Here is a 15,667-nt window from a genome sequence, read left to right as displayed (position 1 = left end):
GTAAGAATTTGCTTAACAAGTCACATAATTAGTTGCATGAACTCACTATGTGTGCAATGATGGTGTTTAACATGATTTTTGAATGACTACCTCATCTCTTTACCCCACACATACAATTATCTGTAAGGTCCCTCAGTCGAGCAGTGAATTTCAGACACCGATTCAACTACAAAGACCAGGGAGGGTTTTCCATGCCTCATATAAAAAAACAGACATCGAATATCCCTTTGAGTATGGTGAAGCTGTTAATTACACTTTGAATGGTTAATCAATACATCCAGTCATTACGAAGATACAGGCATCCTTCTGAACTCAGTTGGTGGAGAGGAAGGAAACCGCTCAGGGATTTCACCTTGAGACCAAATTAAAACAGAGTTTAATGGGTGTGATAGGATAAAACTGAGGATGGATCAACAACATTGTAGTTGCTCAACTGTGGGACCTTAGACAGGTGTGTGTGCCTTTCCAAATCATGTCCAATCAATTGAATTTACCACAGGTAGACTCCAATCAAGTTGTAGAAAAATTGGAAACAGGATGCATCTGAAGTCAATTTCGAGCCTCATTTTGAGTCTGAATACATATGTAAAGTTTTTTTATTTTACATGTATTTTTAAATCCTTAACCTGTTTTCGCTTCGTCATTATGGGGTATTGTTGATGAGGATTAAAAAAAACAATATTAGAATAAGGCTATTTCCACATTTTGTTACATTGTGGGAATACTTTCCGAATGAACTGTATACCATGGCTTTAATTTAACCCATTTGATGGTAGAAATGTGTTCAACATCCACTGAAGTAGCTAGCAAGTTTACTAGATAGGACAGTAGTTGTCTTGGCAACCAAACAAACAGACCTGCTAGTTTAGCTAACCAACCATCAGTCCAAGCTTCCTATTATGAAAATTGAAATAAACAATGCCAATAATGTTTTCAATTTGACATTTACTTGCAAAAGCAGCTCAAACATAGAACATGTAAGAATAAACTATATCCATATATTTTTCTACTGTGCAAATAGACTCTGCGTCATAGGAAAATGATGTACACTCTTTAAGCCAATCAGAAATGAATATTCAACAAAGCCATTGTATACAACAAAGCCCCCCCCCCCACCCCCCCCCCCCCCCCAAAAAAAAACAATTTTTTCAGAACAAATCATGTGGACTCACATGTGTTTGGCTTGCTTGTATGACATCAACACAATATTTATTGTAGTCCTCTTAATTTACAGTATTTCCCTCACTCAGACGACAAAACATTTGCAAAAGTTGCCCAATTAGCAGGAGGATGGGGGCAACTTCTTGTAACGAGTGGTGCTCAAGTTCAGAAGACTGTCAGTCAAAACCCATACAGAGCTGTGAAGCGGAGGCCCTGAGCTCTGACATTATGTATAGCATGTTACTGGTACAGCCACTACATTCCAATTTAGGTGCTTATCAGTGTCCAAACCTGCCATTTTCGGGATGTAAAGGGTTAAACGAGGAATAGGGCAGAAATGTTGTCATAGAAAGACATTCCCTTGGTTCATTCTGTGTGTGTGTGTGTGTGTGTGTGTGCACACATTAGATGTGGACAGCAGCTTGCAGAGGCCTAGCCCCGCCCCTTCTGAGAACTCTTCCAGTGTCGAGCTGTTAGCCCCTCAGCAGAACGCATGGGTCTTATTCGAAGAGAAGCCCTGGCCCTCGCCCAATCCGCAGTCGCAGGTAAAAGGTAATTACTCGCTCACTATCGCTTTCTAGCTAAGTAGAATTCTGTACATTGTGAAAGGGACTCTCGCATACTCTGTATACTTGCAAAAATATCCTTTATTAAAAGTACACAGGTTTTGGTCACAGGTTCCCCCTATCATGATGATTTGGTCACCTCCTATTTCTCCTTCTTGTTCTTCCTCTTCCCTACCGTCCCTCTTGTCTCCATCCATGCTTTGATCTCCTCCACTGTTTTCTTCTCCTCTGTTGTTTTTGCTTTGTTTCTCCCAGTCATCTTCGTCTTAACACGAATGTCTCCCTCCTCTTCGCTCTCCTTCATCTCCACCTCCCTCTGTGTTCACTCGTCCTACTCCTTGGTATTTATCGCTGCTTTCCTTCCTTCTCCACCCTCCTCTACTCTCTCCTCCTCTTCACCTCTGGCGTCTCCCTTGAAAACGACAGACCGAGATAGGCGTCTGTTGTCTATCCAGTGCAGTAGAGTATGCTGGGTAATGGCACCATACTCGATGGCTGCCACCCAGGAGTGTACAGTATGTGTTGCTCTCTCTGCTGGTCTCTGAAGTGGTGCACTAACACACACTAACACGACACAGTCAGCACCAACACACACCAAGGCTGAAAAGTAGCCATTATACCACACATTCCCACATGGGGGTGGGGAGGAAAGGGTGAATCAGGGAAATTGATTGAAATCTCCAAATATCTGATCTTTAGAAAATTGAAAACATGTATTTTTGTATAGTGTACACGACCAACGTTAAAATCACAGAATCGTAATTGCAACAAAACATTTTAACCAAAGTTTAAATATTTTCTTGTGGTCGTTTATGGAAGTCATTCTTGATGACCAAAACTACATTTAAACTAGCAGACAATCATCATTGGTATTGGGGGTATCTATGCCCCATACTCATTTGTAAAAGTCTTAGTTAACAAAGAGTAGATACTCCCATTGAGTCATTAGAACACTAGCTAACTGCATGTAACTGAACATTTTCTGGGGGGCTTGGTCATTACCTAATGCAGCGGCTATGACTGAAGAAAAACGAGCGTTGTCTTGGGGTTTGGTTTAATGTGTGTGTCTCTTGTGTGTGTTCACACATGGAAAGCGTTTATACATTCAGTCGCTCACCCTTTCACACCGAACAAAAATGTAAACTCAACGCGCAACAATTTCAAAGATTTTACAGATTTACAGTTCAGGAAATCAGTCAGTTGAAATAAATTAATTAGGCCTTAATCTATGGATTTCACATGACTGGGAATACAGATCTGGATCTGTTGGTCACAGATACCTTAACAAAACAAAAAATAGGGACGTGGATCAGAAAACCAGTCAATATCTGGTGTGACCACCATTTGCCTCATGCAGTGCAACACATCTCCTTGGCATAGAGTTGATCAGGCTGTTGATTATTGCCTGTGGAATGTTGTCCCACTCCTCTTTAATATCTGTGTGAAGTTGCTGGATATTAGCGGGCACTGGAACACGCTGCCGCACATGTCGATCCAGAGCTTCCCACTATTGCTCAATGTGTGACATGTCTGGTGAGTATGCAGGCCATGGAAGAACTGGGACATTTTCAGCTTCCAGGAATTGTCTACCTCTGCTTGTGACATGAGGCTGTGCATTATCATGCTGATACGTGAGGTGATGGCGGCGGTTGAATGGCACGACAATGGGCCTCAGGATGTCGTCATGGTATCTCGGTGCATTCAATATGCCATTGATAAAATGCAATTGTGTTCGTTGTCCCTAGCTTATGCCTGCCCATACCATAACCCCACCGCCAACATGGGGCAGTCTGTTCACAACATTGACATCAGCAATCCGCGCGCCCACACGACGCCATGCATGCCGTCTGGCCGGTACTGTTGAAAGCTGGCATTCATCTGTGAAGAGCACACTTCTCCAGTGTGCCAGTGGCCAGCGAAGGTGAGCATTTGCCCACTGAAGTCAGTTATGACGGCAAACTGCAGTCCGGTCATGGGCCTGGTGAAGTTGACGAGTACCCAGATGAGCTTCCCTCAGACGGTTTTTGACAGTTGTGCAGACATTCTTTGGTTGTGCAAACCCACAGTTGTCTGGGGGGGCTGGTCTCAGATGATCATGCCGGTGGAGAAGCTGGATGTGGAGGTCCTGGGCTGGCGTGGTTACACTTGGTTTGCGATTGTCAGTCCGGTTGGACGTACTGCCAAATTCTCTAAAAGGACGTTGTAGGCAGCTTATGGTAGAGAAATTAAAATGAATTTCTCTGGCAACAGCTCTGGTGAACATTCCTGCAGTCAGCATGTGAAATTGCACACCCCCTCAAGACTTGATATGCCACACCTGTCAGGTGGATGGATTATCTTGGCAAAGGAGAAACGCTCACTAACAGGGGGTAAACATTTGTGCGCAACATTTGAGAGAAATACGCTTTTTGTGCTTATGGAACATTTCTGTGATCTTTTATTTCAGCTCATGAAACGTGGGACCAACACTTTACATATTGCGTTTATATTTTTGTTCATTATAGAATCGTTCCATACTCCAAGTCAATATTTACGTCTTAAGAAGGTATGCCCCTCTTATTATATAGCCTGGTCAGAAATCCCGATCTACGGCTTGCAATGCTCCCACGTAGGGAAATAAGGCCTGGAAGAAGAGCCCAGTGGCTTCAGGCTTCTCGGCGTGTGAAATGTGGGGAACCGGTGTCCAAGTACGCTACACGTAGCTATGTGTGTGGAAAACATTTCATCACAGGTAAGACATTTAACTTGTTTAGTATAGTCTGTAACTCCACTCACTACTTGTAGCTATATAGTCTGTTTGTGTTGTTGGTCTTGGCTAGCTCAATGTTCCGGCCGGTAGCTAGCTAGCACTCACTCGTGGCAGCTCGCACCGCCATAAATGGGGCATAAGGGAAGCCCTACAACATTATGTTTGCCTAAGTAGTGAGGAGGCTCAGGAGCAGGCCATGTTGAAAGGTCATCTGTAGACATGTTGTACTTTTCTTACATTTTGAAATGGACTAAAACAAGCAGACAATGTTTTTCTGAACTTTGTTTTCTGTTATGAGGAATCTCCTTTATATGAATCCGTATTTCTAAGGCATTCTGGTAGACTTAGTTATTATTGTAGGTTCAAGTACAGATAAATACATGTTATATTAATTACAGACGTGTTAATTAAAAACTCCACAGCCAATGATCAACAGCAAAGGGGGTTGAATGACACTCCTATACATTGGTTTATTTATTTGGTAAAAAAAAAAGTATAGTGTTTGCGTGTTTATGATAGTGTGTGTAACCATGTGTCTCTGCCGCTTTGTCAGGTACTTCTAGACACAGTGTCTGTTCCACGGCCAGTTTCTGGAGTGCCGTCCCGCCCTCAGAGAGCAGCTGGACCCAATCAGAACCAGGCTCAGTCTGGACCACACAATCAGGGAAGAGCTCTGTGAGCATGGGGGCGTCATCTTGTGATCTTCCCTCCCTAAACGCAGAGGAACGGCACAATGAGTCGTCATCCCGACCCCAGTCACCCAGTGAGTATGCGCACACACACACACACACACACACACACACACACACACTCATATTGTGTGTATGTTTTGTTGGGAAATAGTTAGTTATTGGGAAAGAGTACTTGGCCTCTAAGCCCCTCAGGTGTGCTACAGAAAGGAAGTGGGCAATGGTAGTCATAGATTTCTGCCTACTTAAATTATTAGATAAGGTACACACACACACACACACACATACATTGCGCTTACAAGACCACACCTTCCTCTGACTCTCTCCCTGTCTGTGACTCAGCTCAATTGCTTTCAGCCACTCCCTCCGTCAGAAACAGAGAAGGGGAAGGGAGAGAAGAGGTAAGGAGAGGGGAATGAAGTTAGAGGAGAGCAGAGTCCAGCGGCCTGCTCCCTAAGGATGAGGGAGCTTAGAAGGAAGTTTGGTAGGGATGAGGAGGACATGACTTATACTGTGTGGGACAGAGAGAAGCTGCCTTAGATATAAATGTTTTTCTATCCACGTTGAATTGATTTGCTACAGCAAGTCACACAGAAAAGTGAAGTAAAGCATGTGTTGGAACCGCTAGGAATAGTGTTTGAGGAAATGTTCTATGTGTTTAGGGATGTGGTCTGTTCTTGCTTGTATATTTCAACAGAAAAGAGAGAGACTAAGGGAGAAATCTCAGGCTGATGGGACACGCGCGCGCAAGTTTCCATAGAGACAGGGTTAGAGGGGACAGAGTCTTGGCGAGTTGAATATTTCTCTTGATGAGATAAATGGGCTTGTCCTCATAGCCGGACTCACTCACTCACTCACTCACTCACTCACTCACTCACTCACTCACTCACTCACTCACTCTCACACACACACACACACACACACACACACACACACACACACACACGAGAATGCTGTTAATTAAATGCAGCGCACCATTCAATACCATAGTGCCCTCGAAGCTCATCACTTAGCGAAGGACCCTGGGATTAAACACCTCCCTCTGCAACTGGATCCTGGACTTCCTGACGGGCCTCCCCTAGCTGGTGAGGGTAGGCAACAGCATATCTGCCACGCTGACCCTCAACTCAGGGGCCCCTGAGGGGTGTGTGCATAGTCCTCTCCTGTACTCCCTGTTCACCTACGACTCAAACCCCATTAAGTTTGCCAATGGCGGTAGGCCTGATCACAGTGAGACAGCCTGCAGGCAGGGGGTCGGAGACCTGGCAATATGGTGCCAGGACAACAACCTCTCCCTTAACGTCAGCAAGACAAAGGAGCTGATTGTGGACTACAGGAAATGGAGAGCCGAGCAATATTTGCTATTTATTTGCTATTTTTCTTACATTTTAACTCTGCATTGTTTGGAAAGGGCTTGTATGAGGCCAGTGGTGACTTTAAAACAGTTATAGTTTAATGGCTGTGATAGGATAAAACTGAGGATGGATCAACATTGTAGTTACTCCACAATACTAACCTAAATGACAGAGTGAAAAGAAGGAATAAAAAAGTTTCCAAAACATGCATCCTTTTTTGCAGTAAGACGCTAAAGTAAATCTGCAACAAATGTGGCAAAGAAATTAACTTAATGTCCTGAATACAAAGCGGTATGTTTGGGGCAAATCCAACACATCACTGAGTACCACTTTTCATATTTTCAAGCATGGTGGTGGCTTCATCATTTTATGGGTATCCTTGTCACTGGGGTGGACTAGTTTTTTTTTAGGATAAAAAGAAACAGAATAACACTAAGCACAGGCAAAATCCTAGCGGAATACCTGATTCGGTCTGCTTTCCAACAGACATGGGGCGCAAAATTCCCCTTTCAGCAGGACAATATTGTAAAAAAAACAATTCCAAATATATGGACTTGCTTACCAAGATGACGTTGAATGTTCTTGGGTGGCCTAGTTACAGTTTCGACTTAAATCGTCTTGAAAATCTATGGCATGCCTTCAAAATGGCTGTCTCGCAATGATCAACAACCAACTCGACAGAGCTTGAAGAATTTTAGAAAAAATAATGTGCAAATATTGTACCATCAGGTGTACAAAGCTCTTAGACTTACCCAGAAAGACTCACACCTCTAATCGCTGCCAAGGGCGATTCTAGCATGTATTGACTCAGGAGTGTGAATACTTATGTAAATGAGATATTTCTGTATTTAATTTTCAATAAAGTTGCACACAAAAAGAATACATGTTTTCACTTTGTCATTATGGGGTATTGTGTGTAGGTGGGTGAGAGAAATACTTAATACATTTTGAATTCAAGGCTGTAACACAACAAAATGTGGAATAAGTCAAGGGGTATGACTACTTTCTGAAGCCACTAAGTATTCAATCTTTCTCTCACTCACCCTCTTTCTCTCACTCATTCATGATATGTTCATTTTCTCTTCCCGGTTCCCCTCTGTCGCTCCCTTTTTTTCATTAATCCTTCCATAACTAAGCAGTAGTGTTAACAGGAAGTGGATTTGTCTGTTGATATGATTATTGTGCATACCCGTCTGGAGCACTAGAGACTCCCAACGTGGGGCTGGCTGCGTCTCAATATTCTCCTCTCATGGTCTCCTTTCCTTTTAATAGACTGAGATGAGGAGAGAAAAACATTTGATTATTGAGATACAACTTTAATGTTGACTGAGAAGTTCTATATTATATGGAACAGACTGCCTTATCTTCTGTCTCTTCTCTGGAGTAACCTAGTCCTAGTATACGAGACAAGGGAAAGAAACACACACACACACACACACATTCCCAGCAAGAGGGGAAGGAAGCGTTGAAGTGGCTGCTTCTTCTTTCTTAATGAGGGGTTGTGACAGAACTTCTGTTGTTTTGAAGGGAAGGTTGGGAGTTATCCCTGTGTTTATGGTGGAAATTGGACAGTGGGAGAGGTGTGTGTATATCTCTGTCATTCTAAAATGCGCTACACTAGTAATAATTCTCTGACAGATGTGTGAGGTTCGGGGCAGAAGTTTTTGCGAGTGTGTGTGTCCATGAATGATGGATTGTGTGTCCATGAATGATGGATTGTGTGTGTGTGTGTGTGTGTGTGTTCAGCTGTGCTTGTCAGTTCAGCTAGGAAGGCAGCCTTAACAGGGAGAGACATAGTAGAGGAGACTAGAGATGCACAGTCTGGCTCACACTCACTCAATCACTTACTCACTACCACAATGGTTTGGGGCGAGTTCCAACATGAAAATATAGGTTGTCCTGTTAGACCGAATCCTCCTCCCCTCCCCTGTAATTACCTTTTCCCTAGAGCACTATTTATTTTTTATTTAACCTTTTATTTAACCAGTAAGGGCTCATTGAGATTTGAAATCTAATTTTCAAGCGCGTCCTAGGCAAGATAGGCAGCACCAAGTCATTACACAATTACAGACAGACATGAAAAACTACAAGTAATCCAGTAAGAACAGTAGAATTCACAAGAGTATAACAAAATCATAAACCAGCAAATTATAAACATTGACAGGTCAGGGAATCAGCCTCAAAATCCTTCGTCGGTGATTTAAAAACACCAATCGGGACAAGTTCTTCCAGTTTAACAGTATTTTGTAAGGCGTTCCAAGCCGATGGCGCAGAGTACATAAAAGCCCTTTTACCAAATTCAGTACGGACGTTTGGAACAGTTAGCAGGATAAAGTCCTGCGAACGAAGAGATTACCCATCACATTTCTGAACAATAAAAATGCCCAAGTAAAATGGTAGTAAACCCAAAACTGCTTTGTAAATAAAAGTATACCAGTGACTGAGCCTACGAGTGACTAGAGAAGGCCAGCCAACCCTGGTATACAAAGTGCAGTGGTGCGTAAGGATTTTGCAGTTTAAAATAAATCTCAATGTGCCATGGTAAAGGGTGTCAATTGTTCTCAAACACTGAGCGAAAGCATTCATATATAAAATATCCCCATAGTCTAGTAAAGGCATACATGTAGCTGATACTAGCCTCCTTTTGGCTTCAAAAAGAAAAACAGGTCTAATTCCTAAAATAAAATCCCAACTTCAATTTTTTTGTAAGTTGTTGAAATGCAATTTAAAGAGAGGCCGTCATCAATTAAAATTCCAAGATATTTATGATGTTACAGTCTCAATCTCATTGCCCTGACAGATAGTAATAGGTGAAAGGTTCAGAGATCTATTTCTTTCTTTAGAAAACACCATTAGTTGAGTTTTGTCAGTATAAGCTTCAATTGACACAAGGTATGTTGAACAGTAGAAAAAGCAGTTTAGAAAGATATTGTGACACATGAGGCACAACAATAAATAACAATATCATCAGCATAAAAGTGAAGTTGTGCATTTTGTTATTTTTTGTCTAAATTATTATATAAATAGTGAATAAGAGGGGACCAAGTACAGAGCCCTGGGGCACACGATTACAGACAGACAATTTAGCAGACATGAGCCCATCAACTTGAGTGCACTGAGTTCTATCAGACAGATAGTTAGCAAACCATGCAACTGCATGCTCTGAAAGACCTACACCCAACAATCTCTGCCTCGGTATAGCATGATCAACTGTATCAAAATCCTTAGAGAGATTAATTAAAAGTGAGACACAGTGCTGTTTTTTTGTCAAGGGCTTCAGTGATATCATTTAAAACCTTAATGGCTGCTGTAATTGTGCTATGCTTCTTCCTGAAGCCCGATCGGTATATTGATAAAATAGAGTTAGTGTATAAAAACTCTTTTAGCTGTTTACTCACAAGGTTTTCAAGTATTTTCACCAGGGGTGACAGCTTTTGAGATTGGGCTATAATAATTTAAAGAGTTGGATCTCCCCCTTTTTAAAAATACTGATTTCCAGATCTTTGGAATTTCATTACATTCCAGGATTAGATTTGAACAGATATGTAAGTGGTTCAGCTATGAAAACAGCTGCCAGATTTAAAAAGCAGGGATCCAAAAGATCAGGAACTGCAGGCTTTCTCTGATTTAAGGATTTCAGGGCTATATGTACCTCCTGCACTGAGAATGGCAAAAAGCTATATATCAGCGCAACAATCAGAACGGTCTCTCATTGTGTGTGATGGCAAATGTTCTCTGTGCTGTAATAAACACCCAACATAACGCTTCCTTTTGACTAGAGCTCAGAAAAATGACTTGTGTCATGCAAGAAGTAGATGTCCTAACCGACTTGCCAAAACTATAGTTTGTTAACAAGAAATTTGTAGTGTGAGAGTGGTTGAAAAATTAGTTTTAATGACTACAACCTAAGTGTATGTAAACTTCCGACACTGTGTGTGTGTGTGTGTGTGTGTGTGTGTGTGTGTGTGTGTGTGTGTGTGTGTGTGTGTGTGTGTGTGTATATATATATATATATATATATATATATATATATATATATATATATATATATATATATATATATATATATATATATATATATATATATATATATATATATATATATATATATATATATATACTGCTCAAAAAAATAAAGGGAACTCTAAAATAACACATCCTAGATCTGAATGAATGAAATATTCTTATTAAACACTTTTTTCTTTACATAGTTGAATATGCTGACAACAAAATCACACAAAAATTATCAATGTAAATCAAATTTATCAACCCATGGAGGTCTGGATTTGGAGTCACACTCAAAATTAAAGTGGAAAACCACACTACAGGCTGATCCAACTTTGATGTAATGTCCTTAAAACAAGTCAAAATGGGGCTTAGTAGTGTGTGTGGCTGCCACGTGCCTGTATGACGCCTGGGCATAATCTTGATGAGGTGGCGGATGGTCTCCTGAGGGATCTCCTCCCAGACCTGGACTAAAGCATCCGCCAACTCCTGGACAGTCTGTGGTGCAAGACATGATGTCCCAGATGTGCTCAATTGGATTCAGGTCTGGGGAACGGGCGGGCCAGTCCATAGCATCAATGCCTTCCTCTTGCAGGAACTGCTGACACACTCCAGCCACATGAGGTCTAGCATTGACTTGCATTAGGAGAAACCCAGGGCCAACCCCACCAGCATATGGTCTCACAAGGGGTCTGAGGATCTCATCTCGGTACCTAATGGCAGTCAGGCTACCTCTGGCGAGCACATGGAGGGCTGTGGGGCCCCCCAAAGAAATGCCACACCATGAATGACCCCCCGCCAAACCGGTCATGCTGGAGGATGTTGCAGGCAGCAGAACGTTCTCCACGGCGTCTCCAGACTGTCACGTCTGTCACGTGCTCAGTGTGAACCTGCTTTCATCTGTGAAGAGCACAGGGCGCCAGTGGCGATTTTGCCAATCTTGGTGTTCTCTGGCAAATGCCAAACGTCCTGCACGGTGTTGGGCTGTAAGCACAACCCCCACCTGTGGACGTCGGGCCCTCATACCACCCTCATGGAGTCTGTTTCTGACCGTTTGAGCAGACACATGCACATTTGTGGCCTGCTGGAGGTCATTTTGCAGGGCTCTGGCAGTGCTCCTCCTGCTCCTCCTTGCACAAAGGCGGAGGTAGCAGTCCTGCTGCTGGGTTGTTGCCCTCCTACGGCCTCCTCCAAGTCTCCTGATGTACTGGCCTGTCTCCTGGTAGCGCCTCCATGCTCTGGACACTACAAACCTTCTTGCCACAGCTCGCATTGATGTGCCATCCTGGATGAGCTGCACTACCTTAGCCACTTGTGTGGGTTGTAGACTCCGTCTCATGCTACCACTAAATTGAAAGCACCGCCAGCATTCAAAAGTGACCAAAACATCAGCCAGGAAGCATAGGACCTGAGAAGTGGTCTGTGGTTATCACCTGCTGAACCACTCCTTTATTGGGGGTGTCTTGCTAATTTTCTATAATTTCCACCTGTTGTCTATTCCATTTGCACAACAGCATGTGAAATTTATTGTCAATCAGTGTTGCTTCCTAAGTGGACAGTTTGATTTCACAGAAGTGTGATTGACTTGGAGTTACATTGTGTTGTTTAAGTGTTCCCTTTATTTTTTTGAGCAGTGTATATTGAGCAGAACAGACATGTCTCTCTTGACATGTAGAGTTAAGGAATCATGTCAGTTCTAATCATGACATGTCTATGCAACAATCAGTGTGCAGTTGAAGTCGGAAGTTACATACACCTTAGCCAAATACATTTAAACTCAGTTTTTCACAATTCCTGACATTTAATCCTAGTAAAAATTCCCTGTTTTAGGTCACTTAGGATCAGTTATTTTAACAATGTGAAATGTTAGAATAAAAGTATAGAAAATGATTTATTTCATCTTGTATTTCTTTCATCACATTCCCAGTGGGTCAGAAGTTTACACACACTCAATTAGTATTTGGTAGCATTGCCTTTAAATTGTTTAACTTGGGTCAAACTTTTCAGTGAGCCTTCCACACGCTTCCCACAATAAGTTGGGTGAATTTTGGCCCATTCCTCCTGACAGAGCTGGTGTAACTGAGTCAGGTTTGTAGGCCTCCTTGCTCGCAAACACTTGTTCAGTTCTGCCCACAAATTTTCTATAGGATTGAGGTCAGGGCTTTGTGATGGCCACTCCCAATACCTTGACATTGTTGTCCTTAAGCCATTTTGCCACAACTTTGAAAGTATGCTTGGGGTCATTGTCCATTTGGAAGACCCATTTGCAACCAAGCTTTAACTTTCTGACTGATGTCTTGAGATGTTGCTCCAATATATCCACATAATTTTCCTTTCTCATGATGCCATCTATTTTGTGAATTGCACCAGCCCCTCCTGCAGCAAAGCACCCCCACAACATGATGCTGCCACCCCCGATGTTCACTGTTGGGATGGTGCTCTTTGGCTTACAAGCCTCCCCTTTTTTCTTCCAAACATAACGATGGTCATTATGGGAAAACAGTTCAGACTTGAACATTTCTCCAAAAAGTACAATCTTTGTCCCCATTTGCAGTTGCAAACCGTAGTCTGGCTTATTTTTATGGCGGTTTTGGAGCAGTGGCTTCTTCCTTGCTGAGCGGCATTTCAGGTTATGTCGATATAGGACTCGTTTTACTGTGGATGTAGATACTTTTGTACCTGTTTCTTCCAGCATCTTAACAAGGTCATTTGCTGCTGTTCTGGGATTGATTTGCACTTTTCACACCAAAGTACGTTCATCTCTAGGAGACCGAACACGTCTCCTTCCTGAGCGGTATGACGGCTGCGTGGTCCCATGGTGTTTATACTTGCGTGTTATTGTTTGTACAGATGAACGTGGTACCTTCAGGCGTTTGGAAATTGCTCCCAAGGATGAACCAGACTTGTGGAGGTCTCCAATTTTTTTCTGAGGTCTTGGCTGATTTATTTAGATTTTCCCATGATGTCAAGCAAAGAGGCACTGAGTTTGAAGGTAGGCCTTGAAATACATCCACAGGTACACCTCCAATTGACTCAAATGATGTCAATTAGCCTATCAGAAGCTTCTAAAGCCATGACATCATTTTCTGGCATTTTCCAAGCTGTTTAAAGGCACAGTCAACTAAGTGTATGTAAACTTCTGACACACTGGAATTGTGATACAGTGAATTACAAGTGAAATAATCTGTCTGTAAACAATTGTTGGAAAAATGACTTGTCATGCACAAAGTAGATGTCCTAACTGACTTGCCAAAGCTTTAGTTTGTTAACAAGGCATTTGTGGAGTGGCTGAAACACTTAGGTTGGAGTCATTAAAACTTTTTTATGTAAACTTCCGACTTCAACTGTATGTAGCACCCACCTGAACGGAACAGTTTGTGTGTGTGAAGGGTGTGTGTGTGAAGGGTGTTGTGTGTGTGTGTGAAGGGTGTTGTGTGTGTGAAGGGTGTTGTGTGTGTGTGAAGGGTGTTGTGTGTGGGAAGGGTGTTGTGTGTGTGAAGGGTGTGTGTGTGTGAAGCGTGTGGGACATAATTAAAGTGGGGAAAAACTGAGTAACTAGTACTCAAAATTATAGCGGGAACAGATTAGCCATGGGATGTCCTGAGGTTCTCAGAGTCCCTATAGATCCCTGCAGGGGGCCACTACCAACACTTTAAAGACTGACCTTTGACCTCAGGTTTGACCTTTTGACATTCAGGTTCACTTTAAAATGAGTGTGCGGGTGGGGTTGCTGCAAATATTTTTGATGGATACAGTAAGGGCACAATTTTTACTTTGTCATTTTAGTCATTTAGCAGACACTCTTTTCCAGAGTGACTGACAGGAGCAATTGGGGGAGGGTTTCCCAAACTTGGTGTTGGGACTTGGGACCCCAAGTGGTGCACATTTAGTTCAGTTGTGTCGTGCTAGGGTAAAAAACAAAATATACACCCCTTTGGGTCCCCAGGACTGAGTTTGGGAAACGCTGAATTATGGTAAAATGCCCTGCTCAAGGGCACATCAACAGATTTTTGACCTAGTCGGCTCGTTGATTCGAACCCACCTTTCAGTTATTGGCCCCAAGCTCTTAACCGCTAGGCTACCTGCCGAAATTCACACACCAATAGTGTTAGCTGGCCCGAGAGTTCTTAGCAACTCTGAACGTAATCTGCACCGATTTTACAAATGGACTCGTGAAAAATGTCGGCTGTCAGACGTCTACAGCAGGTGGTCCCTAAAAGAGAGCGTGCTGAACGATCGCCAGATGAACGCGAGATCCACTTTCGGTGCGATGTGTGCGAGCCTTAAGTCCCTGTTGCTGACTGTACTGCTCAATAATGGAGCGCATGGTTAACGCCTGCTAAGGTACACACACTTGTGCACGCACACACACACGTAATATGCATGTGTAGACCCATGCTCATAGATCAACTACTACACAGGTAAGCAACCAGCGGAGGCGTAGATTAAAAGGCTGACAGACTGTTTAACTGACGAATGTAAGTAGTGAGAGAAAGGGGAAGGTAAATAGTGAAGGGAAGTAGTTTGAACGAGAGAAAGCGAATTAGAAAGAGACATGGAGAGAGTGTGGGGAAAATGTGAAAAGAGAGGGGGGCAGAGATTTGAGGTAAATATTCCTGAAGAAAGGTACGAGAGAGAGGACCCGAACAAAGTAAACAGAGAAAGAGGGAGAAGTAGGCAGGCTCCTACCCGCTCCTACATGCCCCTGTTGAACTATGCAGGGTGGCTGCTGAGTCACATGACCTGACCTACAGCCAGCACTATGGAACAGCAGGGAACTCCTCTCCCTAGTCAGCCTTTCATCCAGCTCACGCGCACACACCCGACAGACCACACACTCCTTTACTGTGATACTACTTGGTGAGCGACACTTCATTTTCTTTTGCACATCTTTGACTAGTTATTTTCTTTTGTCTTCACCCCTTTAGTTACATCTTTGCAAGGTGTGTGGTGTGTATGTGTTTGGAGGGGGAAGTGTAGTGTAAGTGTGTAATGTTTGGGTGGAGTGGTTTGCTGTCTTTGTTTGCAGTGTGTGAGTGAATGATCCTGCTGGGTAGCCTTTCCTGTGTAAATGTCCTTGACTTGAGAGTGTGAGAATAGAAGACGAATCAATTGTGAAAAGCCTTATTGTTGTGTTCTTTG

At 42.8% G+C, this 15,667-nt stretch overlaps 1 protein-coding gene across 3 annotated transcripts in view; it reads left to right on the top strand.

Moving 5' to 3' along the window:
* The window catches only part of ston2 (stonin 2), a 50,284-nt gene that overhangs the window by 9,683 nt on the left and 24,934 nt on the right, over nt 1-15,667 (top strand). Inside the window, exons 3-4 of one of the 3 annotated variants that reach the window (XM_021573703.2) lie at nt 1,570-1,713; nt 5,030-5,239. In XM_021573703.2, coding sequence (XP_021429378.2) covers nt 1,570-1,713; nt 5,030-5,239 — 354 coding nt within the window. Of the gene's footprint in view, nt 1-1,569; nt 1,714-5,029; nt 5,240-15,105; nt 15,386-15,667 lie in introns of those variants that run through there. The other 2 variants (XM_036954498.1, XM_021573706.2) reach the window with 2 other exon arrangements.

This window comes from Oncorhynchus mykiss, chromosome 19, assembly GCF_013265735.2.
Source record: "Oncorhynchus mykiss isolate Arlee chromosome 19, USDA_OmykA_1.1, whole genome shotgun sequence".
Classification (NCBI taxonomy): Eukaryota; Metazoa; Chordata; class Actinopteri; order Salmoniformes; family Salmonidae; genus Oncorhynchus; species Oncorhynchus mykiss.
Note: the sequence above shows the minus strand (reverse complement) of the source record. Positions and strands in the feature narration are given on the sequence as shown.